The sequence below is a fragment of the Lissotriton helveticus genome, chromosome 9, assembly GCF_964261635.1.
Source record: "Lissotriton helveticus chromosome 9, aLisHel1.1, whole genome shotgun sequence".
In the NCBI taxonomy this organism is placed as follows: domain Eukaryota; kingdom Metazoa; phylum Chordata; class Amphibia; order Caudata; family Salamandridae; genus Lissotriton; species Lissotriton helveticus.
The window spans coordinates 133,311,537-133,339,237 of NC_136070.1; the positions used below are offsets into that span (position 1 = coordinate 133,311,537).

The following is a 27,701-nucleotide window of genomic DNA, read 5'->3' on the forward strand; positions in this document are numbered from 1 at the left end:
AAAATATTTGTGAACTGCATTTTAGCATGAGCAAATGCGCATATGTAGATTTGCTCTTGCGATAACCTGAGAGTTTGCAAGTTTATTTCCCTCCAACCACTTTATTCCCAACTCTGGAAGAAGGTTTACGTCTGTATTGGACAAGATTAGAGAAGAGTTTTTGAAAACCCTTAAAACATGCAAGTTAGTAGGTTTGCATGGACTCAAAAGGACACTCCAACCCTGGAACTATTGTTTACCACTACCTTCAGTCCCAGTATTTAGATCTGCGGAAACGTAGCAACATAAAGGGATTGCTAGTATTCAAACACTACTATGGTAGGTGCCCTGGCATAATCAGAGAGGCTACATAAGAGCTCCTATATAATGAGATTGCTGCCATAATTTTGCGCCGCACAACAGGGCCCAAAGGGACAAGTGGATTTTGTTACAGGACAAGTAGATTTATGAAGCAACCTGTCCCATGGACAAGTAGATATTTTAATAAATTCCACACCCCATATTCTATGCTCTAAATCGCTTGTTTTTACATCACTTCTTCACACTTCCTTTGCCATGGTCTGATATTATTTTAAGGGCTTATTGATGCAGATATGATTGCTTATGATCTGAATCTTAAGCTTGGTAATTATTATGGGCAGCTGTATATTGTTTTGGAACATATTGCATATTCCTTGGTCGGAAGAGCTAAAACCTTTGCGCCCTCAATAATGGCTCCCCATTGCCATGAGCTGCGAATGTTGGAGCTCTGTGGGTGACGTAACTACGATCTATGTACAAAACTGGAATGGTACAATCGCAACATGACTGCAGGTGTATGATTTATGAATCCAAGGCACATTTTTTTGTTTCTATTTTGTCATTCTCAAATTTATCAGTGCCCAGTCCGGGAGTTGCTCACATGCATCTTGTGAGCAGCGCCCTGATGGAGGAAGCGGGCTCAGTCGGTGATCCACAGCGCACTAGAGGCCTGCACTTACTCTCAGATCAACTGTCTTAACACAGCTGGGTTGAGAGGTTTAAATTGCGCATGTCTGGCTGGCTGTCCCAAGACAGCCGGCTAAAGAGACATGCAGGCTTTAAACAGTGCAAAGAGCCCTCTGCCCACCACTCCTCCCTACTGTCACTCAGCAGCCCCCGCCCCACCCTGAAGCTCGGTTCAAAACCCGGACGATGAAAAATAAAATGGTAAAGAATTGCCATTTAATTTTTCATCGCCGAATCAAAGGAGAGAGTGAGGACTAGGTAAGCTAGTCCGAATCCCCAGGATTATATGTCAAAATCAAGGAGGACTAGCTATTTTAGGGGGAGGGGGAGACTCAATGAAGTACGTGCGCCGACAAACCCATTGGTTTGTTCATGAAGCCCTCACCCACCAACCTAGTTGGTGGCATGCTTCATCATCGGGCCCACCACAGTGACACCGAATGTGTCCCGGGTGTGCTTTGACGCCAGTTTACTGCGGAGCTGGTATGTTCGCTGAGTGTGCAGTGTAGTGAGTGAGAAAGTGGTTTAAAAGGCTATACAGTGGGTCCCAGTACCCGAGGGTAAATGGATAAACTTTAATTACTGGGCCCCTGTTAGCTACTAAAAAGGCAAATGGACGTGTTGGAGTACGGATTATGACCTCCTGCGTCCTGTGTGGTCTACATGTTTCAGCCAGGCCTTTTTTTGTTTTAAAACTGGCTTTCCTCAGGACCAAGTGAGTATGTGAATAAAGTGCAGTTAAATAAAATACTAAATTATAGTGATTGTGTTATTTTTTACTATGTGTCGCACTCCCTAAGGTGCGTTTATGTGTTAGAGGGGGATTCCCTCTTGCTTTAACAGGCTATTTGCTGTAAAAAGCTTCCTTGGGTCACCAGGCAGAGAAAGAGACCGGAATTGCCGGTCTAGATCCTCCTTGGACCTGTTGTCCTTCTGCGGTGCCCGAACTGTTCGACCCAAGGAAGCTTTTTACAGCAAATAGCCTGTTAAAGCAAGAGGGAATCCCCCTCTAACACATAAACGCACCTTAGGGAGTGTGACACATAGTAAAAAATAACGCAATCACTATAATTTAGTATTTTATTTAACTGCACTTTATTCAAATACTCACTTGGTCCTGAGGAAAGCCAGTTTTAAAACAAAAAAGGCCTGGCTGAAACATGTAGACCACGCAGGAGGTCATAATCCGTACTCCAACACGTCCATTTGCCTTTTTAGTAGCTAACAGGGGCCCAGTAATTAAAGTTTATCCATTTACCCTCGGGTACTGGGACCCACCGTATAGCTTTTTAAACCACTTTCTCACTCACTACACTGCACACTCAGTGAACATACCAGCTCCGCAGTAAACTGGCGTCGAAGCACACCCGGGACACATTCGGTGTCACTGTGGTGGGCCCGATGATGAAGCATGCCACCAACTAGGTTGGTGGGTGAGGGCTTCATGAACAAACCAATGGGTTTGCCGGCGCACGTACGTCATTTAATTTTTCATCTCAGGTGGCTGTGGGGGGCAATTAGGTGGGGCGACGCTCCTCTGCTCCAATGGAAGAGCTGCTCCTGATTTTAATAGTTTAAAGATAATAGGACTTTGGCAAACCCTAAAGACTACTATGTTGAATTTTGGCACATAAGAAAACATTGTGGAAGCTATAGTGTTGGCTCTTGCCAAATAAACCAATTAGTATAAACTTCTAGATAACAGTAAAGGACAGTACGACTTTTTTAAACTCTTTATTTTTATTTCCTTGTTTCAGTCTTACAATCTTTTCTTCGCGTCAGACAAATAAGAGCTGCATGAACCGATACAAAAGGGGCACATGCAGAGTGTCTTATGCACAGAGGGAGTCCTGCATACAGGTGGGAAACCTATTTTCACCATCTGTACTTCAGGTCTGGCCTTAAGACTGCTTAAGCTGTCTCACCAGCCTCACACAGGGGCTTTCGGTCAGACTTCTCCATACTTTGGTCTGTTCAAATGTAATTTTCATTTTTTCCAGCCTGCCGTTTTACACTTCATGGGGCAGTGGGTCAGCCCACTAAATTAATTGGCTGTCTTGCACTGGGTGACTGTATTGTGTGGCAGTATTTTTTACGCACTACAAATGCTCAGCTGCCTAAAAAGGAGTGCGCTTCAGTGCTGCGGATGTTGTGCCTGGGCCGCCTGGCCATTCCTTTATTTTTTATATTTTTGCATTCAAATAAATGTAAAAAACAAATCTCACACTTGTTAAGACCAGACATATTAGCTATGCCAGTGTTTGTCTGTACCGGCTGCCATACCATAATTCTCTGCAGTTTGGGCTTTGTCACTGGAGGTTACTTGCCTTGTATCCATAGAAAAAAGGCACACTTTTCACTGTTCCTTTATCAATCAAATGGAGAGCAGCAAAAGTATATAGAGTGAAAAATAATTCAGATTAGCTTCTACTCTGCAAACAGTTCTGTTTTACAAGTGTGTACACATGAAAGCTAACAAACAGAGCTTCATAGTGTACAATTTTGGGAGCCAATGCAAAAAAAGAAACTATTAGCAACCGTTCTCTTAGTCTTGCCCCCCCTTTCCCTCTTGCTGTCATGTGTTTCCTTTGTCTTTTTGTTGTATTCAGTAACAAACAGGAAGGCAGTAAACTCATTTGATGTGCATTTCGTCAAAACTGGTATGTTCGGACTTCAAGGGAAAGCTACATTAGTGAGATTGTGCAAATGCAAAAGAAGATTTGGCCAAGGTTTTTTTCTTCAGCTTCAACACAAAAGGATGATAGAGGTAGTTTCATTAAAATTACCTCAATGCATATTTTCTTTAACTGATATATTTGTGCTTCTGCTTAGCATATGAAGAAACGTTGCTTCAAAGGCTTTCATCGAAGCCCAGAATTGCAGGTGGGGTTAGGGCAGAATTAAAAAGTCACTTGCATCGCAGACACAGCTAGAAATGTGATTGCCTCCAACCCAGCTCGGTCTATCATTCAGAATCACCAGGCTGTTGAAATCTCAGTATTTCCATATCGCCTGTCCGACTCTGTAATGTTGAATTTACATTCTAGCATTTATATATTTGAATACGAAATTCCATGATGTTCTTTAAGTGAATTGGTCAACTAGATTGAAAGTACAACTGTATAAGGTACATAGTTGTTAAGCATTGTTAAGGCCAATAGGTCTCTTCCTTTAAACAAAAGAAAAGATGAAAAAAGCATGGGGTGTGGCTTAGCCTCTGAACATAGCAGCAGCAGAGTAGAGCAGGTCGACCATGCCCACCGTATCCTGACAAATCCCTGCCAAAGTAGGGTCCATAATTGCCTTTGTATTTCAGTGCTGACTTAGGAATCGCTGAAACCAAGCTGCCGGCCGTTTCCATCTGCTCAGGATCCAAACGTTCATCAACCACCCACCTTGGGCCAGCACAGCCTTCCTGCATCGGGCTCTTAAGCTCAGGGTGACAACCTTGCCTCACCGCCGGCTTGGTGGAGATCGTACCTGTGTGGGATCGGGCTAAGGTGGATTGTGACTGATCATGAGATGAACAGTTTTGATCTGTACCCCCACTGGTGGTCTGGTGTTGCTGTGGTCCGCCACACTGGATCCTGTGCTTAAGATGTGCGACAGAGACTGCCCAACCTTTGTGTCCCCACCTTGTCACTGCTGTGGGACCTAGGAAATTCATTGAATAGGGATGGCCCGAATTGGTGTAGAGACCGCTCCCCCAGTCTGCAACAATAGCATGGCATGGCGCGCTCTAAAAGGAGTTGGATTAGAGCGGGCAAAAAGGAGAGCCCTGGTGTTTTGATCAGCCACAGCTGTGTGGGTCCCACTCCAGTGCACATACAGCAGCGTGGGATTTTCCTTTGTCTGTCATGACCCTCCTATGCCTTTGTTGACAGTGAGAAGGCAGAACTCTTACTTCCCCTGCAAAGCTGTCCCAGGTACGGAGTGGTGTCTCAATGACTGTTGTGAGGCACAAGATGAGTCACTGAGCCCTTAGTCCCTAAGAAGCCTGCTATGGAGCCTGCTCACTTGCAATCATCACACTGAAGCGTACTGTCCTGACTGCTTGTTCTCCCGATGGTTGTGCCTGATATATCTATGATGTCCAACAGCTGCACTCTATGTAAAGCAGGCTAGTAATTAACTGATGCTCTCTCCTACACTGTTGATTCTGGAGTTATGCTCACTCCAATGTACCTTGCCTGGCTCACAAAACAATTTACTTCATCTACAGCTCAGGAGCTACCCCATCAAATCGAAGTCTGTCACTATGAACCCTCCTGATAAATCATTATCAGATGGCTTCCGAGGGGTCCCCGTTAAGCCCTAGAAGCCAAGGTGGATGTTTTTACCATCGACTTTGCTCTACTACAGGAGGACCAAAAGAAACTGAGAACATGGCCACTAATGCCTTGGCTATTAAGAAGTTGACCCCTTGTGCCAAAGATTTAGCTCAACACACCTGGGACGTCACGGAGCACCTGCGTTTTATGGAAGATAGACTAGAAGATGTGGATGGGCTCTCCTGCCCCAACATTATTCCTGTCATTGGTCGACCTGAGGGGACAGAGGGCGATTACGCGACTAGTTTCCTTGAATTGTGGCTGAAGAGCATCATAGCCCTGGACTCTTTATCTACTTGTTTTGTCACTGGGCATGCTTACAGGGTGCCGGCACTTCTCCCTCTAGGATAGCAGCCTTGCCCCATGATAGCTAAAATTCTTAATGATAGGGCCCAGAATATGGTACTGTTAGAAACCAGGTAAAAAGAACAAAAATTAGGATAGACTATACAAAGTTAATGATTTTACCAGACTATACCTTGGAAGTGCAGCAAAAACACTCTTCTTTTATGAAAGTAAAAAAAAAACAAAGCTGCAAACCGCAAGCCTAAAATATGCATTCCTGTTTCTGGCAAAACTGTTATCTCTGGTGGTGAACATTCACACTTTTTCACAGAACCAGAGTCTCAATGGGATTGAATGGAGACCTTTGATAAAACTGCACTAGCTGCCTCTTCTACCCCCTCGTTTTTGGCCCCATTAATAAAGCATGTCTCAGCAATGGTCTGGAAAATCCACAGTCAGGAAGCACAACGTAGGTTCCCTCCTCCTTCTCTGGCCCGACAAAAGCAACACAAGGTAGTGACAGCTTGTTTCACAAACTTTCTTTAACTCCAAACTTAGGGGCAGATTAGGATACCGGTTTTTCTGTATCCTCCGGGCCGGCGGAAGCCACCGCCGGCCCGGAGGATACGGAAAAACCGCAGCGGACCCACCAAAGACCCACCGTCACATTAGGATGGCTGGTGGGTCCAGGTTTACGTCCGCAGCTTTTCCGCCGCGGTTGGCTTACAACCGCGGCGGAAAAGCCCTAATATGGGGGCGGTGTCTCTCAGACACCGCCAGCCATATTAGGATGCCCGAAAAGAAATGCTTTTCCACGGCGGGTTTTCCGCCGTGGAAAAGCATACGGAGCTTCACTGCGGGGGCCTGTTGCGGGCCCCCTGGGTGAAGGGGGTGTGGGGGGTGCACATGGGGGGTACCTATGGTACCCCCCTGCATTTGTATGCAGTAATCGGCAGGCACCGCGCGGTGCCTGACGCTTTCTGCATACAAATGCAATGTATGCATTTTTAACATTGCGGCCGGTGCAGCTTGAAGCTGCTCCCGCCGTAATGTTAAAAATAGAGGATGTGACCGCCAGGGTGGCGGTCACATCCTAATTGGAGAGGAGGAAACTCCGCAGGCCATGCGGAGGTTCCCTCCTCCTCGATGGTCGCGGACGGACTCAAGTCCGTCCGCGATCATAATGAGCCCCTTACTTTCTTCCAGATCTAGTGCTTCTGGAAATGAAATGCCCTCGAGGGCAGAGGATGCAGATACCTTAATGCCTCCTTTGATAATGGCACAATCTGTAGATGGGTTTCTCTGAAGTCTTAATATCCTAATTAGTATACAGATGGGTCATTTGATGGGTGTCTGGCACTAAAAGACTAATCTCACTAGATGTGATGAAAATGAAGTAATATACACATGTGGTGCTTAAAGAGAAGGAAATAAATCACCCTGCTTCCCCAAACCCAATTCAGAAGGATCAGATCATGAATACACACAACTCTAGCACATGCAGTAGTAGATTCAACAGTATTACACCAGTCCCAGTATTCGCAAATCAAAACTATTTTTTCTTTTTTGCTTTTCTTAGGTTGCTTTTATTATGTTTGGCTCTTGGGCCTCTTCTTTTGTGTATATAGCCCAGCCTTAATATCTTTAGTGAAAATCAGTGATACCAATGTCTTTTTGAATATTGTGATTACCTTGCTTTCCTTTACATGCTGGTGACGCTGAGGGAGAGAGAGTGGTGAATTGCACACCTTCACTATTTGTTGCAATTCCAAGACTGCCTAGCACTGACTAAAAAAACAGGGGAAATTCTTTGGAGGTGATATGCATAACATTCCACCTTCTACTTATCACCAGGCCTTCTTCTTAAAAAGTGCATTAATTAGCTTGCTTAAACGCTTTTTCGGTGGCTGAGAGCACCCCTCTCTGTGCTGCTCTGCTAGCTTTGGACTGAGGGACAAGCTTTTGTTCTAGTCTTAGTTAAGTTTGGGGCAGACATGTGGAGTAATCTGTCCTTTGGTTTCTTTATTTTGATGGGGTTTCTTTTTATAAATGTTTTGTGATTATGCTAGCTTTCTGACAGCCTGCTGTAGCTTAGGTATCGACTTAAGCAATGTCTGATGCGTATACTATGCCTCGTAGAGGTCACTTTGTATACTCTTTCATTGCTACATGTATTCTTTTTAGTTCGCTATCCAATATAAACTAATCATTTGGAATGTCATAAAATTCACTCCACCTTGAACTGCTGGAAAGCCCATATAACAGTTCTTCAGGAAACTCACTTATGTAGCACCATAGATCTTTAATTTGCAACGAAGGTGGCGAGGGTAGGTATTTGGGACGGGGTACTCTGCACATGCAAGAGGAGTCTTACTTTAGATTAAAGTTTGAGTTACCTTTGAATCAGAAACTGTGAGTGTTGATAAAGAAGGGCCTTATGGGCTGACTAATAGTTGCTTAGATGGAGAGAACCTTCATCCTGGAGGGTATATATGCTCCAAGTGTTGCTCAAACCAACTTCTGTCCTGTTTCACGTTGTCTGTCGTATTGGGCCTCTATTCCCTGAATCTTGGGGTGGGATTTTAACTATATTAGATACCTTACTAGACCGTTTGACACCTCCACTCCCCCACCTTCCTGCACACTTTAAAGGCATTTAGACAATAGCTGTAAAGCTCGACCCGGGCGGGGGTGGGGGGGGCACATGATGATTACATCGTCAATACTATCCCTTTTTCTCCCCACTATGTATCACAGAATCTAGGTTAGACATATTTCTTTGCACTTCTGATGTTTATACACGTCTCATCTATTTCATATTATTGTAAGACACATTCTGACCACAATCCTCTACACATGATACTGTCCTAGGAAAGGTGGTTATTGCTAGTTCTAACATGGTGCATGCAGGACTCCCTATTAGATGATGCAGTGTATTGACAGACACTCCAAGATCACAAAGATAATTTTTACAGAAAAGCAAAGGGACCTCTTTGTCGCCTATGGTGGAGTGGGAGACGTTAAAGGTGGTTACTAGAGCTTGTACAACAGTGGGTATTAAACTGGTTCTCAATTAAGACGTTTCCCGTGGAATCTGCTATGCGAGATATAACAGCTTATCTCTATGAACCCTGATAAGATAGAGGAACTCCAATCCTTGAGATCCACCTTTTTCAACAGCCTACAAGCATTGCTAGCTACATCCTTGATAACGGCCAACTGAACGGTCTCCCATTCTACCCTCTCTGGCTATTCTTACCCTCTGCCCAGTCAGATATTAATAATGCTTTTTTTTTTATAGTATAGGGAATTGTACCAGACACAGAGTGATAACACCATGGACAATATTATTAATTTCCTTAATCCAATTTGATTGCCTGGTCTCAGTCGCGAACTGTACAATACCTCAACTTCCCCCTTACTTTTCAGGAAGTTTGAGCAGGTCTACATAACCTACCTTGTGGGAACACTCCTGGGTCGGAAAGGATCCCACCAAAATTAAATACGTTGTTTTCCGCACAATTAGTGCTTCGACTCCTCACAGAGTAGCTGCTCCAGAAACTCTGAGAAGTGGGGAATTAGAATATTTTTAGAGTCCAAGTCCTCTGGAGCTGTCAGGTGGACCTTGTAGCAAAGATGTTAGATTTCGATTCACATACCATACTATGCTTTGGTAAATTACCATCAAATGCAGACCAGCCAGGTTGGAAATAACAAGGCCCAAAGTCATGTAGCCTTTGTGGATCGCTAATACAGGATATTATTCACCTAGTTTGCATCTGCCCAGCGGTAGGCGAGGATCGCCGTAAATTGCTAAAGGGACCATTCAATGCAAGAGGTATTCGCTCCTGAACTGCAATAATAAAATGCCTCGATCCGTAAGATCCACAGCTCAACTGCTGTTTGATTAAATTCCTAACCAAGTACGAGGAAGAAGCAAAACAAAGCTAGTGGCCTTGTAAATTGACTAGTTCTTCTGTCTGCCAAGCTAGGTTTGAAACAAATATAACGAATAATTAAGTATAATAGAGGTTGCAATCAGATACTGTAAAAAGAGCAGTACAATGAAACTTTAGACACTATGTTTTAATGTATTAGTTAATTTTGATCAAATGTCTCGTTTAATTGTAACAGGATGAAGTGCAAACTTTTGTGATAAGAAATTGTTATTTTTTTAACAAATCGTAAAAAGTGAAAATATTTTATGGACTTTTAAGGTGCTACGTATCGCGACTCACTGGTACATTGTTATGGTTTTAATTAACTAAACAATAAACTATTCTGATTAACATTCCTCAAATACAGATTTAGGCTGGCACCACTGGAGAATTTTAAGCTGCATTTAAATAAGAATTAAGCCAGAAGGTAAACACGTTTCCCATCACTGTTAGATCTGGCATTCTCGGCATGGCATTCCTTCAGACGTTTGCCTTCACCTCCTGTTTTTGCTAAATTTGCTTTTGTTGGTATCTGGACACTGGGCACTTAAATCTTGCTGTCCAGCAGTAAAGTGATTGTGCTCTCTCCCTAAAACAAGGTAAAATTGACCGACTCCTGATTAGTACAGTTAATTTACTTGTAAGTCCCTGGTATATGATGCTACATGTACTCGGTGCCTGTACATTAAATGCTGCTAGTGGGATGCATCACTTAGTGAGCCACCCACTAAAGTAGCCTTTGAAAATATGTTTCAGGCCTTCGACTCCAGGCTTTATTGCATTTTCTTTAAAACTGCCATTTCCACCTGGCTAATCCTTTTGCCAGGCCTAAACTTTCCTTTTCAATACGTATACATTAGTGCTATCGTAGGCCCTAAATGCACATAGGGCAGGGTGCCTGGTTTTTAAAAAGTAGAATATGCTAGTATATGTTTTACACGTCCTGGCAGGGAAAAACTCCCAAAGTAATTTTTCAATGCTGTATCGCCACCTCTCCCATACATTAGGTTACCTTATTGCATTTAATAAGTGATACCTTCAGGTGAGATCAGCTAGAGAAATGCTGTTTACACTCAAATTAATTGTAATTTAATATCCTCTTTAGTGGTAGTCGGATGGTATTCTAAAAATGCCATTTGTAGAAAGTTGTCATTTTTCTGCCTAATGTGCTTTTCTGCCAGTGTCAATAGTCACATGGCTGTGAATGGCTCTCCTGTGGTATTTTGTGTATTCTTTCAGACATGGGAACACAAGTGCCTTGGGTGTGGCAGGATGTGGGTCATTTGAGCAGGATATCCTGGGAGGTTCCTGAGCTTCAAAGGGTAACCTCAGGGCTTGCCCACCCCCACTTCTGGACTTCCAAGGGCTTTGTGTCCTTCCACTGATAAATGTGTCTCACACTAAGCCTGCCTGCCCTTTGAAACCTTGGATAGTTTAGAGTGAAACCCAGGAAAGGGGGAGACTAGACAAAAGGGACTTCTCCCCACAGGCTGGCAATGGGGATAAAAGAGGCACCTTCGGAATCGGGCATCAGAACACTCCTGAACCAGTGGAAAATTCAAAAGAGGGACTGCCGTACTGTCTGAAGAAGGAATATTGGACCTGATTGTCTTGAACGCTTTTCGAGTTATTGGTACACAACTAGCTTCCAGAGGCCTTCCTGCAACTGACCAGCACCAACTGTACATGCCTGAGCCATTCTGCAGGTCTCAGCTGGAGTGAGTCCTGATCCCCAAGAGGTGCCCGTGAAGGTCCTGGACCCTTGGCTGGCATCAGAGTGTACTTCTCCTGAAGAGAAGGCGAAGATACAGAAGTTTTAGGCCCCTTGCAACCTCTTCCTGCTGAGAAATGACTGCTTGTGATGACCACTTATGTTAACCTCCATTGGGACCTGCTCTTTATGCTGATAGTGACTATCCGCGACAACCACCAACGATAGGCTCCAGCAAAACCTTCACTTCGTGCTGATGGCCTGCGAAGACTACACCAGCAACTGTCGCCCCAACAACCTCCTTGTGGCTTCTGGTAATGCGAAAGGAAAGTCCTCATGCGGACTTGATAAGGCAACTCTTCAGCAGGATCACCCTGGTCCCTGTACCAACCTCATTGTGTTTGGCCTGAACTTGTGACTTTTGCCCAGTCCAACGCCACCTGATAACCCTGAGTGTCGCTTTCTGCTTTTTGGTGCTATTTTAATGTAAAACTTTAGAAATCCATATCTCTGTTACTACAGATTGGATTCTTCTTGTTTTTGTTATTTTATTCATTACATTTTACTCGATCTTTCTAGCATCTCACAAAATAGCATGCTTTAGGCAAGGTCCACGAAGAGCCTGACTTCCATGCTTCATCATGGAGCACAGCAGAAGACCATGACCCCGGCTCTGGCAGGGAGTAAGGTTGGGAGGAGGAGCTGGAGTGTTAAATTTCTGAGGCGGTCTGAAAATGTATCTGAACTCAAACTGATCAGGCCTCAAGCAGCATATTTTGTACGATGCATTATAAATCCTGCATCGCGCAATCTGAACCCCCAAATCATCACACAGATTTAGCTTAAGACTGGGTGACTGCTGTTTGCGATGTGGGAGATGATTGCGTGCGGGCTTTTTGCATTTAGCTAGGGTACTCAAATACTGGTAGGAGGTCATTGCAGCCTTATCTGCAATAACTAGCTGTGAAGTGGCAGTGGACCTGCACATGTATCTCCTAGGCTTTGTGAAAGATGTGGACATTGCAGGTAGGAAGCTTATTGTACTGGGATTGCTGCTGGTAAAGAGACAGGTGAACTGTAAATGGGGCAGAGGACGAGCCCCCAAGTTTAAGCAGTGAATTGGGGACCTAGTGTATTGCGATCAGCAATTAGAAAAATTTGCAGAGATGTTACCTCCCTCCTCGAAACGGAGAGACATTTGTCAACCCTTGAAAATATACTGCTTGAAAAATGCAGGTTATCGGGAACTGACCGCTGGTTACCTCTAGGCACAGTACTGAATGAACTTTAATGATTGAACTTATTAGAACGCTGCTCTCCCTTGACTGAAGAAGCCAGTGACTTTTACCCTGGGCGCAATGTACCAGCCTGGCTTATATCAGACTACAGCTGCTAAACAGAGGTGCTACTCATGCGGAGAAATGCTATATGTGTTCACTGCTCTGCACTTACTGTGTGCTATGATTTGTACTGTCCAGATGGTGTGCATGCTGCTATAAATTTTTGATATGTCTTTGCCTTCCTGCACTTATGGTTGATTTTCCTGCGGTAAGTTTTAAGCCGCTGTGACATTGTACTCTGTCTTTTTGTATTTTTTAATTTTTTTTACTTCTTTTACTTTACTTTATTACTGTTTGAGTACTGCGTAAATACTTTACACACTGCCTCCAAGTTAAGTCTAACTGCTTTTTTGCCAAGCTACTAGAGTGTTAAGCACAGGTTTATTTAGGGACTTTTATGGTTCACCCTGACAAGGATTGTGTTTATTAATTGGGTGGAGCTTCCACTCCTCTCAACTAATAACACAATTTCTTACAAGCATAAACTCACTTGGTGTATCTGGCCAGTGCGCATCATAGTCTGCCTAAAATTGCGCCTAGATCCTGGTCTACCTTTTTCCATAGACCATCATTGGCGCTTAGTGCCTATTGGGGCTAAAATCACTTGAAACGTAAACAATCCTCTTATTAGATTTTTGTCATCTTGATGTAATTTATTGAATTGTTCTCTATTTTCCTAATTCGTTTAGGGTTCACACCGACAAGTTAATGTCATTATTCCTTGAGATGGATGACCACCCTCCCATTGTAATAATTCCAGTGACCCTCAGTGATGTATGTGTGTGCACAAGGTCATGTGCATTTTATTGGCGCCAATCTGCCCGAACGACTGTGGTGTTGCTCCCTATCTGTTGGACTAATCTGGGTTTTTCCAGTCCGCACGTTTATTCTGCTGGTTACGTGCCATCCCACCTGTTATCTTTCAATCCGTTCCCTCAGGCTTAGGTCGCAGGGGCTGTCTGACCACATATTTCTGACTCCGGGTTGATGGAGAGGTCATCTTGGGTGATTTCGACAACAGTGATTCAATTTCGTTTTCATGCACACATGTATCATTGCGTACATTAATAACATTCTGTTGAAAAAAAGACGAGTATGAATGGTTTGATTAACTTCTGTCACATTTTACAAGTCAAATTGAGTCAAAAAGTAATGTTGAGTGAGAATATTTTTAACTCTATATTGAATTTTTTTCTGATGAGGATGATCATCTAGGAGAATATACTGTAGTGGCTTGCAGACTAGTGAGGGTGAGTGCAGCTTTCTTGGAATGGAAGTGATTGTCTTACTCATGCACATGCTCTTTGTGTTCTCTGTAAATATACCCTTCACCACACATTCAAAGTGCGCCATGTAGGAAAGCTGTTCCATTAATAGTCCAATTAGCCATGCTCCCCCACTCCTTACCTGGAGTATGCACACTCCAGCCCACCCCAACAAAAATAGAGGATTATTGCTAGATATTCTGTGTGGTACACCATAGAAAGTAATCGTCAGTGGTTGGATCTATGATATAGATCATATGCTGTATATATAATTATGGTTCCTAATATGAATCACACAGTTACTGTTATAGAAACTGAAATATTGAGAAGTGAACATTAATGTATTTTACAGTAACTAAGTTCTGTAGTCAGTTTACCTATAATGGAAATGATTACCACCGAGAATCACCGTAAAATGAAAGACATGACCACTGCCATTCCCTCATTTGTAAGAACACAAAAGAAAATGTTAACCTAATCCTGATCTGGCATGCAAGTAACAAATAGTCTACATGAAAGAAAGCTTGTTGAAAATTGATTTTCTTGTGTACTTTCGTTTACTTTGACCAGGTGTGACTGGCCTGACCTTACATCTACTGTAGACATCCTACCAAGATTTTTACATTAACAATGTCGTTTTTCCTTATTTGGGACTGTATTTCTTTTGAAAGTTTCTTTTTTTTTTTTTGCAATGGTGACAAAAGTAGGCTGAGTCAGCCGTGCAAACTTGCCTATTTTTAAAACCTTTTTTGATTTTCCAATCCTTTTAAAACTTATTTAGCTGCTTTTATTGATAGACGATCATAGGAAGGAAATGTTGCTTTGGATAGGCAAGGATTTATTATTTTAGAGAGCATGAATTTTTAATGAAGTTATTCCTAAAGATGAACTTTAACAAGTAAGTACCATGTTTTTAAAATCATTAAATGCAAGCAATTAATGTGTGTTGTGCCACTGTTTGCATTCAAAGAACACAAGAACAGTTCTATAAATTCTAATATCAAAATTGTATACTGACTTGCCATTTCTTCTCTCTCTCTCTTGTATTTTATTCTGCACTGTAGGAAATGTATGAAATCCCCAAAGCCACTGGGTTTGATTTCATCATTGCCGTTATGGCGTGAACCTCTTAGTTGGCAACTATGGTTCGAGAGCGAAAATGCATCTTGTGCCACATCGTGTACAGCACAAAAAAGGTAAACTTTCTTGTGTTCCTAAATTCACTGAAACAGGAATTTTTTTTGTGTGTGAGAGTTGTCTATTTGCATAGCATCATAGTCATGTAAATGACAGTGAGTTATTGTAAGGCAATACATGCCATGGTTGGTGAGAATTATCATAAACCTGAGAACGGTGATAAGGCTACCGAAAATTTGAATTCTGCTGGCTGCAGGTTCAGATAGCTTACACTCCCCAGGGAAAAAGCGCATCAGAGTCAGATGTGGAAGTCTGTTGTGCGAAATCTGCTCATAGTTCTTGCTTCATGGTCGGTTGGGTCTCCAGAGGTGGCACCACTCTTTGCAGAAATAGGTGTATCTCTGATTGAGCAGACTTTTTTTGCTACTTATCCATAAAGGGGATACAAATGGAGGTTTTACTTTTTGGTGTAAATAAGCTTCTTGGAGTATGTTATTGTATTCATGATAAAAGAAAATCAGCCATAGGGCCAATAGTTAAAACACGATTAACATCCCTGTTGTCAAATGCGATATGTCACTGTAGTGCTCCAACACTTACCGGTGTGGTGTGTGGGCATTGCTTCTTATGTACATCTTCGTATCTGTCCACTTGTTTGAGACATAGCACGCTGGTTTGCCCAGCTGCCTAAGCACCTGTCGTCCTCTTGCTTCTAATTTGTATGTTGAAGATGTCCAGCTGTGCTTTGACTGACAGTCTAGTACTCCCAGTTCTCACTCGCATGGTTGGTGAATTTGAAGTGCATATTTGCTTCAAGCTGAGTGGCATTACGCACATCATATATGGACTCTACCTCCATTTTCTGAACAAGGCAATCTATGTGGTATCAGAAACCTGGGGACGCCGAGTACAACCTCCATGTCTCGGTAGCACGGCTTTGCCTCTCTGAGAGGCCACATAGCCAACCCTAGTGTTGCTTGTCATTGTAAAGACTGGCATTGGGAATGACTAGTACCAGAAGGGTGCACAGCAATTTGAATAATAGTGAATGACTGTGAAAAACTAAAGAAAACGGCATTTCATTGAAAGCTAGAGCGTGACTGGCCGAGATTTATTCCTCCTCAGTGCCATCATACTGGGCTTGCATGTGGTTGAAATGAAGGAAAAAATAAATGTTCTTTATTCAGTCGTTCCTTATTTGCAGGCTCTTGGTTGCCAATCTAAAACTGATTTCATGTATGCATTTTGCTGATTGGAAGCAGCAATTTTTATTTTGTCAACATGTTTGTCCACAGTGAAGTTACTGGGTATTAAGCACTAGTCTGAGCTTGTTAATGGTAATATAGGTGACTTATTTCATGTTAAATTTAGTATAAGCTGACCGGATTGGTTTAATTGTTTTTGTGGGTTTTTTTGTAACATCAATGTATTAACATTTACAGTTTGCATGGTACCAGGAGGTAGGTGCTCCTGTAGAATTAAACATTATATATTTATAGCAAGAAAAAAAAGTAACACCCAAACCAAATATCCGGACCCCACAACATGCAAAATTAGCAGGTTTCCATACTACTGTTACCACTACTACTAATGGCATTTATAGAGAGCACTCCTACCCAACACAATCTTATGCATTGCCTTACAACAAGTATCCCATGAGCAGGTGTTTGATTGTAACGAGAATAGTCCTGGCCACATTTGAACAGGAAGACTCATCCAGGTTAAGAGTGCTTGAATGACGAAGCAATGCTTTTTTTACCTTTTAAGAGAGGAATTTTGTTGATTTAGCAGTTTGGGCATGTTTGCTTGGGGAGGGCCTGCAAAAGGAGTTTTGCTACTGTCCAACTAAGTTGATTGCTGCCGTCACTACGATTGACTTGTGATGAAAAGTAAGACCGGTGTAAGAAGCAGTTTTACACTGCAGCGGTTTTCTGAAGTTCAAGTGTCAGACGGGTGTTAAAGATAGATGTTGAAGATTACATTTGGTTAAGTTTAAGAACTTGGATGTTATGTAGAAGCGACATTAATCTGACCTAAAATGCAAATTCCAGTCTGACTACTGTTGAGCTTAATACTCAAGTGCTTAAATTCACAGAAGACAGGGTTGAAGTGAATCAATCTCTTCATCTGGTCCTCACATTCTGAAACAAAGTCTACATAGGGCTGACACCAGATATAATAGTGTCAATGATATTGAAAAGAGGTGCAAGATGTTGAACAGTACAGTTTATAGAGGGGATTCTTGCCTTACTCCTCAAGTGATAGGGATAAATTCAGAAGGAAGTCACACCCTTAACTTATTGCATTCTTCCTTCCAGAAATGGTGGAAATCATTGGAGGAAAATAAAATCAGCCTTTGAAACCGAGGACCATCTTGTACGATAGACACTATGCACTATGGTGTTAAGAGGTGGGAAAAAGGATATTAAACGACAAGCGAAGAGTCTGAGGTGTGCCTGACCAATCTGTAAAGCGAGTCGGAGGCACTCATTATTGGCTGTTTAGTTAAGCATTATGGCTTACAGCCAAGGACAATAAGTGCAGTTAAAGGCCCTGATCCAGATTTGGAGGTATTTACTGGACAAAGTGCTATTTCACTAATGAATAATGTCAGAGAGTGGATTTTTCATATGAGAAGGAAATACCCCTGCCATCTCAATAAGGAGGCCCTTGTTACGTCCCAACACAGTTCTAATAGAATATTTGCTTAACCCCAGTAGCTGTGGCAGAGGTGCAGCCAGTTCCACAGAGGATGTTTGCCAGGTTCAAGCAACACCAAACAACAAAGTTAAGAACATAAGATAAGAACATTCACAAACCATTTGAGACCAACATTGGCAAAGCCAATTCTATGTAGTAAAACCTACAAACACAATCTTGCACAAATTTTGCAGTGGTTGTAATGAGTATGGGTGTAATGATAGTGTTAATGGTGATAATGGTGGTATCAAAAGTAGTGATGTTGGTAATAAATACTAATAAGTATTGCAGTGCTGGTGGTACAGGTTACAATTGTGATACTAATGATGAAAATGGTGATATTGTTCATTTTAATGGTGCATGATAATTGTGCTAATGGTAATAATGTTTATGTCCCTGCTAATGGTGATAATAGTTGTGTTAATTGTAGTAGTGGTTGGTATTGATGTGCTTGTAGTAATGATCATTGTGGGACTCAAGTAGCCCTGCTAGTGCCGCTCACCGTGGCTGATCATTTTTTAATTGCTTTCATCTGGCTATTGTTTTTATAATATTTTGTTACCTTGGTTGTTCGTAATTTTTACCATGGTGGGTGTTTAAACATACCCAATTTGCACTGTTGCTTTTCTTGCACTCTTATAATCTGCTGCTCATTTGCACTTACTGTTTTGTCCTGTCTTGTCTGGACCGACCCCGGTCCGCCGCGGCTGCCGTGCCGTTTGTGCGGAGGGCGGTTCCTGCTCCCTCAATTCCACTTCCGGGAGGACGCGGTCTAGTCTTCCTCCGGAAGAAGGCTATAAAATATCACATGGTGCGGGCGCGCAGCAGACACGCGCGCAGCGGGTGCGCCGAAGGCGCGCCTAAGGCTAGCCCGTCTGCCACTGTCCGCGCCTGGACAGCGCCCGAAACGATGGCGGTTTGCCGGGGAAACTAGTGACTTATTCAGCTGAAGAACTTTGTTCTTTTAAACAAACGAGGGAGGGCTGTTATTTGATTGGACCGAGAGACAACAGTAGCTGCGCTGGCTGTGGGTTTGCATTCCCTTCAAAGAAAGAACGCCCTTTATTAGATCCTTCAATGAGTCATCAGTCTCCCGATGTGTTTCCCTCTCGGGAGAGAAATATGCTGCATGGCGGGCTCGCCAATGTAAGATCCTTGGGGAAGCATAGGTATGAAATAGCTCAACTGATAGAAAACTCGGGGTTGGACATGCTTTTTATAACGGAAACATGGGCAGATGCTGCTTCTGACCCGGATTTCATCACTGCTACCCCGGCGGGGTATAGAGCAGTTAGAGTGGACAGGCCTTTGAATAAAAGAGGCGGAGGAGTAGCGATTATTTTTAGAGAATGTTTTGCAGTCCCTATCCACCCTGTTGTCTTCTCTTTTTTTCGAGGCACTTCAATTTACGTTTAGACTTAGTGCAAAATCAACCTTCAAGGGCATTTTAGTATACCGTCCTCCAGGTACTAAAACCAGTTTTGTAGCTAATCTCGATGGGTTGCTAGAAACTATTCTGTCCAACAAAGATATTTTACTATTTTAGGAGATTTTAACTCTTACTTAGAGGACCTAAACAACAACGAGACGGCTATGCTATTAGACACACTGGGAGCAGTTGGACTAGTTCAACTAGTGTGCCTTCCCACCCATGTTGCTGGTCACACATTGGATGGGGTTTTCTCTTCAGCCAAGGGGTTTAAAATCAAAGATGTGATTCCTCTCTTATGGCCGGACCATTCTTTTATTAGATTTAACCATCCTAGCAGCCATTTCGGTCAGGTTGGCAGTTCCATGCCACTGGCCGTCTCCTGCAAAACATGGAGCAAAGCGGATAAAAAAGCTCTTCGTGCCCTATTGAAGGCTTCACACCCGCAATGTTCGGATAATGTTGACACTGCTGTTAATAATTATAATAATTGGATTTCCGAAGCAATCAGCTTAGCGGTTCCTACTAAAAAGATATCTCGCAACCGGTCTGTTCCATCGGCACCTTGGTTTTCTGACATCCTCCATAAAGAGAAACAGAAATGCCGCCGTATGGAACGTCGTTGGCGACTGAACTATCTTGATTCTGACAAACAAGCGTATAAGATGGTACTTATGACCTATAAAAATTTACTTATTGCGGAAAAAAGTAATTACTTTAAGGCTCAGATCCAGTCTGCCAAAAATTCTTCTAAAGAACTTTTCGCGGTTATTAACAAACTCACAATTCCCAAAGTATTGGGTAAGTTGGGGAGCTAACAATTTGATAATGACATGGCAGCCACATTTAAAACTAAAGTTATGGACATTTTTAGCGCTTTTAAGGATAGTTCAGACTTGCATATGGCACCCAAGGGGCGGGAATTGGATTCTGGCAAGAGCAGATTACTCCATTTCTCACCGGTGTCGGTTGCAGCAGTGAGCCATTACATATCGGATTCCAAGGCAGGTTCTCCATTGGACCCATGTCCACCTGTCATTTTAAAAGATTTGTCAGAAATGGTTAGCCCTGTTCTTTCAGAGATCTTCAACAGGATGTTTTCATCAGGCATTTTCCCCGTCAGCTGGAAGGAGACGTCCATTCTCCCATTTTTAAAAAAGCCTACTTTAGATGCTACCAACACTCTCCATTATCGTCCTATTGCTCGTCACCCTTTACAGGCAAATATTGTTGATAAAATTATGAACTGTCAATTGACACACTTTATCAATGACAATGGGCTGCTGGATCATTCACAGTTTGGTTTCCGCAAGGAACATAGTCCTGAAACAGCGCTCATTAAGGCGATTGAAGAGATCAGAGCAGTTATGGATGGAGGAGGCACAGCTGCTTTGATGCTCCTCGATCTATCTGCCGCGTTTGACACTGTTGATCATACTCTCCTGCTATGTCGACTAAAAGATCTGGGTGTGGATGGAATGGCCTTGGCCCTTTTAGCATCCTTCCTACAGGAGAGGAGATCGACAGTATCTCTTGATGGCTTTGACTCAGATCCCTACTTGCTGCCGTGTGGAGTGCCGCAGGGCAGTTCGTTGAGTCCCTCTTTATTTAACGTCTATGTCTCCGAACTTGCCCCTCTGATCAGGGACTTTGGATTTATGCTAACATCATACGTGGATGATTCCCAGATTGTGGTAGCAGCATACAAAAACCAGATCTCTCCCGCTTTGCAGTTTCAAAATTGCATGATTGCGATCAACAATTGGATGAGTAGACATTGCCTTAAATTGAATTCCGATAAGACGGAAGTATTGATATTCGGTAATATACAGCCCACATGGAGCAATCTCTGGTGGCCAGCAGAAATGGGTGCGCCGCCTACCCCAAATGTTAAGACAAAAAATGTGGGTGTGTTGATAGACAACAGACTTTCGTTTGGTCAACAAACTAATGCCACTGTGTCTGCCTCACACTTTCTCATAAAGAAAATTAGGAAGGTACTACCCTATATTCCAGCTCATACTCAGAAAACGGTAGTTACCTCCCTTATTCAGTCAAAATTGGATTACTTCAATGGGCTTTATCTCAATGCCCAAAAGCAGTGTCTGAAGAAGCTCCAAGTTGTTCAAAATTCGGCAGCTCGTCTATTGCTGAATCTGCCTCGGTGTAAATCTGTTTCAGATGAGATTCGGAAGTTGCACTGGCTCCCAGTGTCTCAACGCATCAAATTTAAGGCTCTCTATGTGGCCTACAAAGCTCTGATGCAGAAAGGTCCAGCTTTTCTTCGGAATCATTTTGTGTGGTATCAGCCAGCTAGACAGCTCCGTTCAACGGGGGCAAAACCTCTGGTGATTCCTAGAATTCGGACCTTGCACTGGGGCGGGAGGAGCTTTCAGTATAGTACATCCAAACTGTGGAACTCTCTTCCATTAGAGATTAGGAATGCCAGCTCCCTTTTGAGTTTCAGATTTTTTTTTAAACTTGGTAGTTTCAGTGATTGGCTCATTGCAGGTTACTTGTTGTCCTCAGCGCCGAGACACCATTTTGGTATTTGTGCGCTTTATGAATAGCAATATCATTATCATCATTATCATAATTTAGACGTTAATAATTGTAAGTATTGTTGTAATTACGCTAATGGGTAGGGTAATAGTGGCGTTGGTAGCGGTGGCAGTGATGGTAATAGTGTGTCTGATCATTGTAAAGATAATGAAGATGTGGGAGGTGGCGGTGGTGGTGGTGGCTAGTCATGAGTGAGAGGTGGCAGACAGATGAAGTGAAGAGAGCTTTGTTTAGGGAGGAGCCAAGGGAGGTCTGGCTCGCCCTCCAGTTTTGATAGAAGAACCTAAAAAAGGCTACTGCAGTTAAATAAATTGCATCTGTATCCAGTGCATGTATGCAGTAAAGAATTCAGTGTGTGATAATCGATTGTATTTTTCAGATCTAAAATAGTGCCTTGTGCTTTGCATGCAAGCACTCAATACGAGGCAGAATGCTACATTATACAACGAATAGCTTTAGAAGACAGAGAAGTACTCCTGACCAGAGACAAAACCCACTACAAATAGTAGTAACAATAGGTCTTTTTGACAGCTACTTCCTTGAGAGTCCTAAAGGCAGACCTAAACAAATTAAGAACAATGTAGTAAGCTAAAAAGACTTGCTAATGATTAAAATCAGACAAAGAGAGAAAGTGTCACTGAATGTCAGTGTTAGCGGTATACCAGGACGGGACATACTCAGAATTTCAGGCTGACGAAAATGAAGAGGGGTATTGAGTAAGCCTTGTGGGCCACACCAGTCAAAGTTTTGACCTTACTACCCTGTTAATTTTCTGGTTCTCGGATTCCCCCATGGAAAAAAAGCAGAGGGTTGAAGTTTTCCTCAAATTTTAATATGTCGTTGTCAAGCTCTCTCTTAAGCCTTCGGTTTTGGCGCCAAAAGCTCAAAGCAGGACAAAGTTGGATTTTATAGCTGCTGATGTTATTTCAGCGCTATTCTTTTGTATCTCAAAACCCTCCAGCATGGCAAGGTTGGATGGAGAAAATGGGATGAGATCCAAGAGGCTAGATGTCTTTTTCAAGAGGTCCTGTTGAGTCATTTTCTTTGAGCTAACATACTCCAATCGGGACACTTTGAGCTAAAATACCCAGAGGACAAAACCTGGAAATGTGGTCTGCCAAGGGTGCACCCTCAGTACCTTGCCTTGATCTTCTTGAGGTTGGAAAAAAAACAAAAGACCCAAAAGTTTCCTGATCATTAGAACGTCACTCGTTGTCTTTCCTACAGCTCTTAGACCTTCAGGGCAAGCTTCTAGGCATCAAGTCTCTCTCCAGCCAGAGCTACTTTCTAGTCCACTGCTTTGAACTCACAACTGGGCAGCTGGATCTTCTTATAGGATAAAGCCCTTCTTTCTCCGAGGTCCCTCTAGCAGTGAACTGGAGGCTAATCAGATGACCCTTAAGAGCAGTTCCAGTCTTGGGGTGCCTGTAGGAAGTTTCCAGTATTCTTTTCCTAGTCCGGCAGTCATTTCCTTTTCTTACATATGTTTTTCCAGGTTCAGGAATTTTCTATTGGTGGTGATTGGGTATCATTATTATCCTTTGCACAAGCCAGTCATTGGTTAATTGTGAATTATGGAACACCTCTATTTTTGTGCTGGAACTAGTTTTCCCTCCTGCTCGAGACACATCTTGAGTTTCTGAGGGGCTCTGTGAAGAAATAGATTCATTTCCTTGGACCCCTCATTTGGGTTTTTTACCTCAAAAGGAAAAATTTGTGGCAGCCCTTTGTGTTGTCATCTGTTCCTAGCCTCTCACAAATAACTAGGTTGTCACTTTTCACACCATTTAAGCCTTCCTGTTCCCTGAGGCAGTTCCATTCTGCAAGGTGCAATTCATGAACACTAGGATGTTTGTAGTCTCTGGAGTGGAACTTCCAGGATACTGGTTTTAATACAGTGTACTCTCAGGCCACACAAAGTACACTTTTACATTGCTTTTCCAATATAGTTCTCAAACATTTGCTTTCACCATTGAACTAGATTTCTAATAACAAGTGAAAAAGGTTTTGGATTACATCTCTACCGTTTACTCAGGCTGAGTTATGAAAATGTATTTTTACTTACTATCAGGTCTGGTATTGGAAAATGTAGTCTGGCCAGCGCAATGACGCACAGCTTTTGGCAATTGTTACCTTTAGGCACACACTTTCCTTTATATTTCAGTATGCTCCACTGATAGTAAGCACTCGAACCCATGGGCTTAGAAGGCTTTATTATACTGTGTGAGATTTCAAATGAAGGGTTGACTAGCTTAGATGACGTGTGTGTCTGTCTGTATGTGCAAAGAAGAAGCTGTGTGACAGTGCTCTGAGAGTACAGCCAAATCTAGCATATACGTTTCACGTTTTTGTGTGAGTAAGTAAAATGTACTACTAGAGTTTCCTGTTCACCCTGTCAACTAAAGTAACAGAAGATCAACTGGAGCACGGGGCACCCTTTCCCCTTACAGTTGTGCAAATTGCGATACAGGATTGTTTGGATTACTGATTGGTATCACAGGATGAGGACTACATTTTAGGATATGGTTTAGACCTATTTCAAACTGTAATCCTATTAGAGGAGTGGAGCTGGCTCTTGAAAGAGTGAAAAAGTTGTGTGGGCTAGAGCCCACTGGTGGCAGCACAGTACCTAGAGATAGGGAAAGGTCTTATGACCATAAAAACCTGAGCAAAATTGTCCCTCCCTACAACTGTGGGGATGACATCCACAAGTGGATAACTGCTTTGGAGAGGGCCTGCAAAGTACAGCAGGTACCCCAGAGTCAGTGGGCAGCAATTTTGTGGCTCTCCTTTGAAGACAAAGGCAGAGATAAGCTCCTGACAGTTAGTGAACAGCATGCTGACAACTACAATGTCCTGAAGAGTGCTCTGATAGATGGGTTTGGCTTAACCACTGAGCAGTACAGGTTGCTGTTCAGGGATACCCAGAAGACACAGACTCAGGACTGGACTGACTTTGTAGATTGTGCTACTAAGGCTCTGGAAGGCTGGTTACTGGGCAGTAAGGTTAATGACTATACATGATTGTATAATTTGATCTTGAGAGAACAAATTCTTAATAACTGTCAAAACCAGTTATTGCATCAGCACCTGGTTGACTCTGATCTGACCTCTCCCCAAGAATTGGGAAAGAAGGCAGACAAATGGGTCAGAACCAGGGTGAAGCAGAAGGTACAGAACCAAGGTGGTGATCAGAAGAAGCAAGACTAAAAGGGCGGGGAGAAAGCAAAAGACCAGAAGTCTTCTCAAGGTCCCCAAAAAGCTTCTAATGGTGGGGGTTCCCAACCTGCAAAAAAGAAAGAAGGTCCTAAGAAACCATGGTGCAAAGTATGTAAGGTAAATACTCACTGGACCAGTGAATGCACCAAGAAAGAGTCCGCTCCAGCCACCCTTACCCCATAGGCAACTATTCCCCCTAGTTCAGCTCCAAATGGTGGTTCTCAACAGAAGGGTGTAGTAGGGTTAACCCTGGGAACTGAGATGGATTCTGGCCTAGTCAGAATACCAACTCAAGCTGTTCTTTTCGGTGATGTGGACATGGCTATGTCCTCTACTGTGAGCCCCAGTAACTTGGGCAAGTACAGGCAGACTCCTTTAATTAATAACAAAGTGGCTCAGGCCTACAGGGACACATGTGCTAGTGTCACAGTGGTGACACCCAGCTTCGTGGACCCTGGACAGATATAACTAGGTGGTGACAATTACCTAGTGACCAATGCAAGCAATGTCACTACCACCCATAATATGGCAGTTGTTAATTTCTCCTGGGGAGGGGTAACTGGCCTCAAAAGAGTTGTTGTTAGTTCAGACCTCACTGTAGAATGTTTGCTTGGCAATGACCTAGAATCTTCAGTCTGGTCTGAAGTGGAGTATAGGATTCATGCAGAGATGTTAGGTATATCAGCACATGTCCTTGCTGTGACCAGGTCACAGGTCAAAAATTGCAACACTGAACAGGCCCTGAATACTGAAATAATGGACCAGTTGCCTACCAGGAGGAGAAGCAGTAGGGTTAAGGCAGTGCCTTCCCCCTTGCCTCAGGAAGAGAGTCAGACTTCACAGGAAGCTGATTGTGAGACCCAGGAGGAAACTGTCCTAGAAGAGCTTGAGCCTGATCAGGTTGAGTTTCTTGGGACAGGGGGACCCTCCAGGGCAGATCTGAGGCAGGCACAGTTAGACTGCCCTTCTCTTGACCCTCAGACAGCAAGCTGCTGCTGAGGCTGCAGGGAATGCTAGTGGGATCCACAAAGTCTATTGGGATGATGGGCTCCTGTATTCAGACACTAGAGACCCCAGGAGGTTGGTCATACCTTTGGCATCCTGGGACTTCCCTCTCACACTAGCCCATGATATTCCCCTTGCAGGACATCTTGGCCTGAACAAGACTTGGGACAGGCTTGTCCCTCACTTTCACTGGCCCCACATGTCAGAAGACACCAAGGAGTTTTGTCGCACCTGCCAAGCCAGTGGCAAATCAGGTGGCACCATAAGGCCCCCCTAATACCACTACCTGTGGTGGGGTTCCCTTTGAAAGAGTAGGGATTGACATTGTTGGACCAATGGATCCCCAAACAGCCTCTGGGCACAGGTTTATTCTGGTGATAGTGGATCATGCCACCAGATACCCAGAAGCTATTCCCCTAAGGACCACAACAGCACCTGTTGTGGCAAGAGCCCTCCTGGGAGTTTTCTCAAGAGTGGGTTTTCCGAAGGAGGTTGTCTCTGACGGAGGTGCAAACTTTGTCTGGATATTTGACTGCTATGTGGAAGGAGTGTGGAGTGAACTACAAGTTCACCACACCCTATCATCCACAGTGCAATGGTCTGGTGGAGAGATTCAACAGGACCTTAAAGGGCATGATTAAGGGTTTACCTGAAAAGCTTAGGCGAAGATGGGACATCCTACTGCCCTGCCTTTTGTTTGCTTACAGAGAGGTCCCACAGAAGGGGGTTGGCTACAACTCTTTTGAACTTCTGTTTGGGCATCCTGTGAGAGGACCCCTTTGTCTGGTGAAGGAGGGATGGGAGTTACCTCTCAAACCTCCCAAGCAAGACATTGTGGACTATGTACTTGGTCTCCTCTCCAGGATGGCTGAGTACATGAAAAAGGCATCCAAAAACCTTGAGGCTAGCCAGGAATTGCAAAAGGCCTGGCATGACCAAAAGGCTGTGCTACTGTTTACCAGCCAGGACAGAAAGTGTGGGTGTTGGAGCCAGTGGCCCCAGCAGCTCTCCAAGACAGATGGTCTGGACCCTAATCTATTGTTGAGCAAAAGGGAGAAGTAACCGATTTGGTTGATCTTGGAACTCCCAGGAGCCCCCACAGGGTGCTTCGTGTTAACAGATTGAAACCATATGTTGACAGAGCAGACATGGGCTTGCTCATGGCTACAGATGAGGGACAGGAGGAGGAGAGGGACCCTCTCCCCGACCTGCTTTCTCAGAACCTTGATGAAGGCTCAGTTGATGGTGTAGCCTTGGTAGGCAGCCACACTGACCAACAGCAACAGGACTGCAGACAAGTCCTACAGACATATGTTTTCTCTGACTCCAAGTCAGACTACCTGGTTCACTCATGAAATGGACACTGGGGACAGTCTACCTGTTAAAAGTAAGATTTACAGGCAACCTGATCATGTCAGGGACTGTATCTGGACAGAGGTCCAAAAGATGTTGGAATTGGGAGTCATTGAGCCCTCAGAGAGCCCTTGGCCCAGTCCAGTAGTCCTGGTGCCTAAACCTCACACCCAAGTTGGTAAGAAAGAGATTAGGTTTTGCGTGAATTACAAAGGCCTCAATGCTGTCACCAGGACAGATGCCCATCCAATACCAAGGGCAGATGACCTCGTTGACAGATTGGCATCTGGCAAGTTTTTGAGTACATTTGACTTGACTGCTGGCTACTGGCAGATCAGACTAGCTGATGATTCAAAAGCCAAAACAGCATTTTCAACCCCAGGGGGACATTATCAATTTGTGGTAATGCCCTTTGGCTTGAAGAATGCACCTGCCACAT

The 27,701-nt window shown here is 43.5% G+C and overlaps 1 protein-coding gene across 4 annotated transcripts in view; it reads left to right on the top strand.

Annotated features, from left to right (window-relative positions):
• The window catches only part of ZNF106 (zinc finger protein 106), a 395,360-nt gene that overhangs the window by 51,970 nt on the left and 315,689 nt on the right, over positions 1-27,701 (top strand). For all 4 annotated transcript variants that reach the window (XM_078659625.1, XM_078659628.1, XM_078659626.1 and 1 more), the window contains one exon: positions 14,922-15,053. In XM_078659625.1, the coding sequence (XP_078515751.1) occupies positions 15,000-15,053 (54 nt within the window). In that variant the 5' untranslated portion in view covers positions 14,922-14,999. The remainder of the gene's footprint in view (positions 1-14,921; positions 15,054-27,701) is intronic.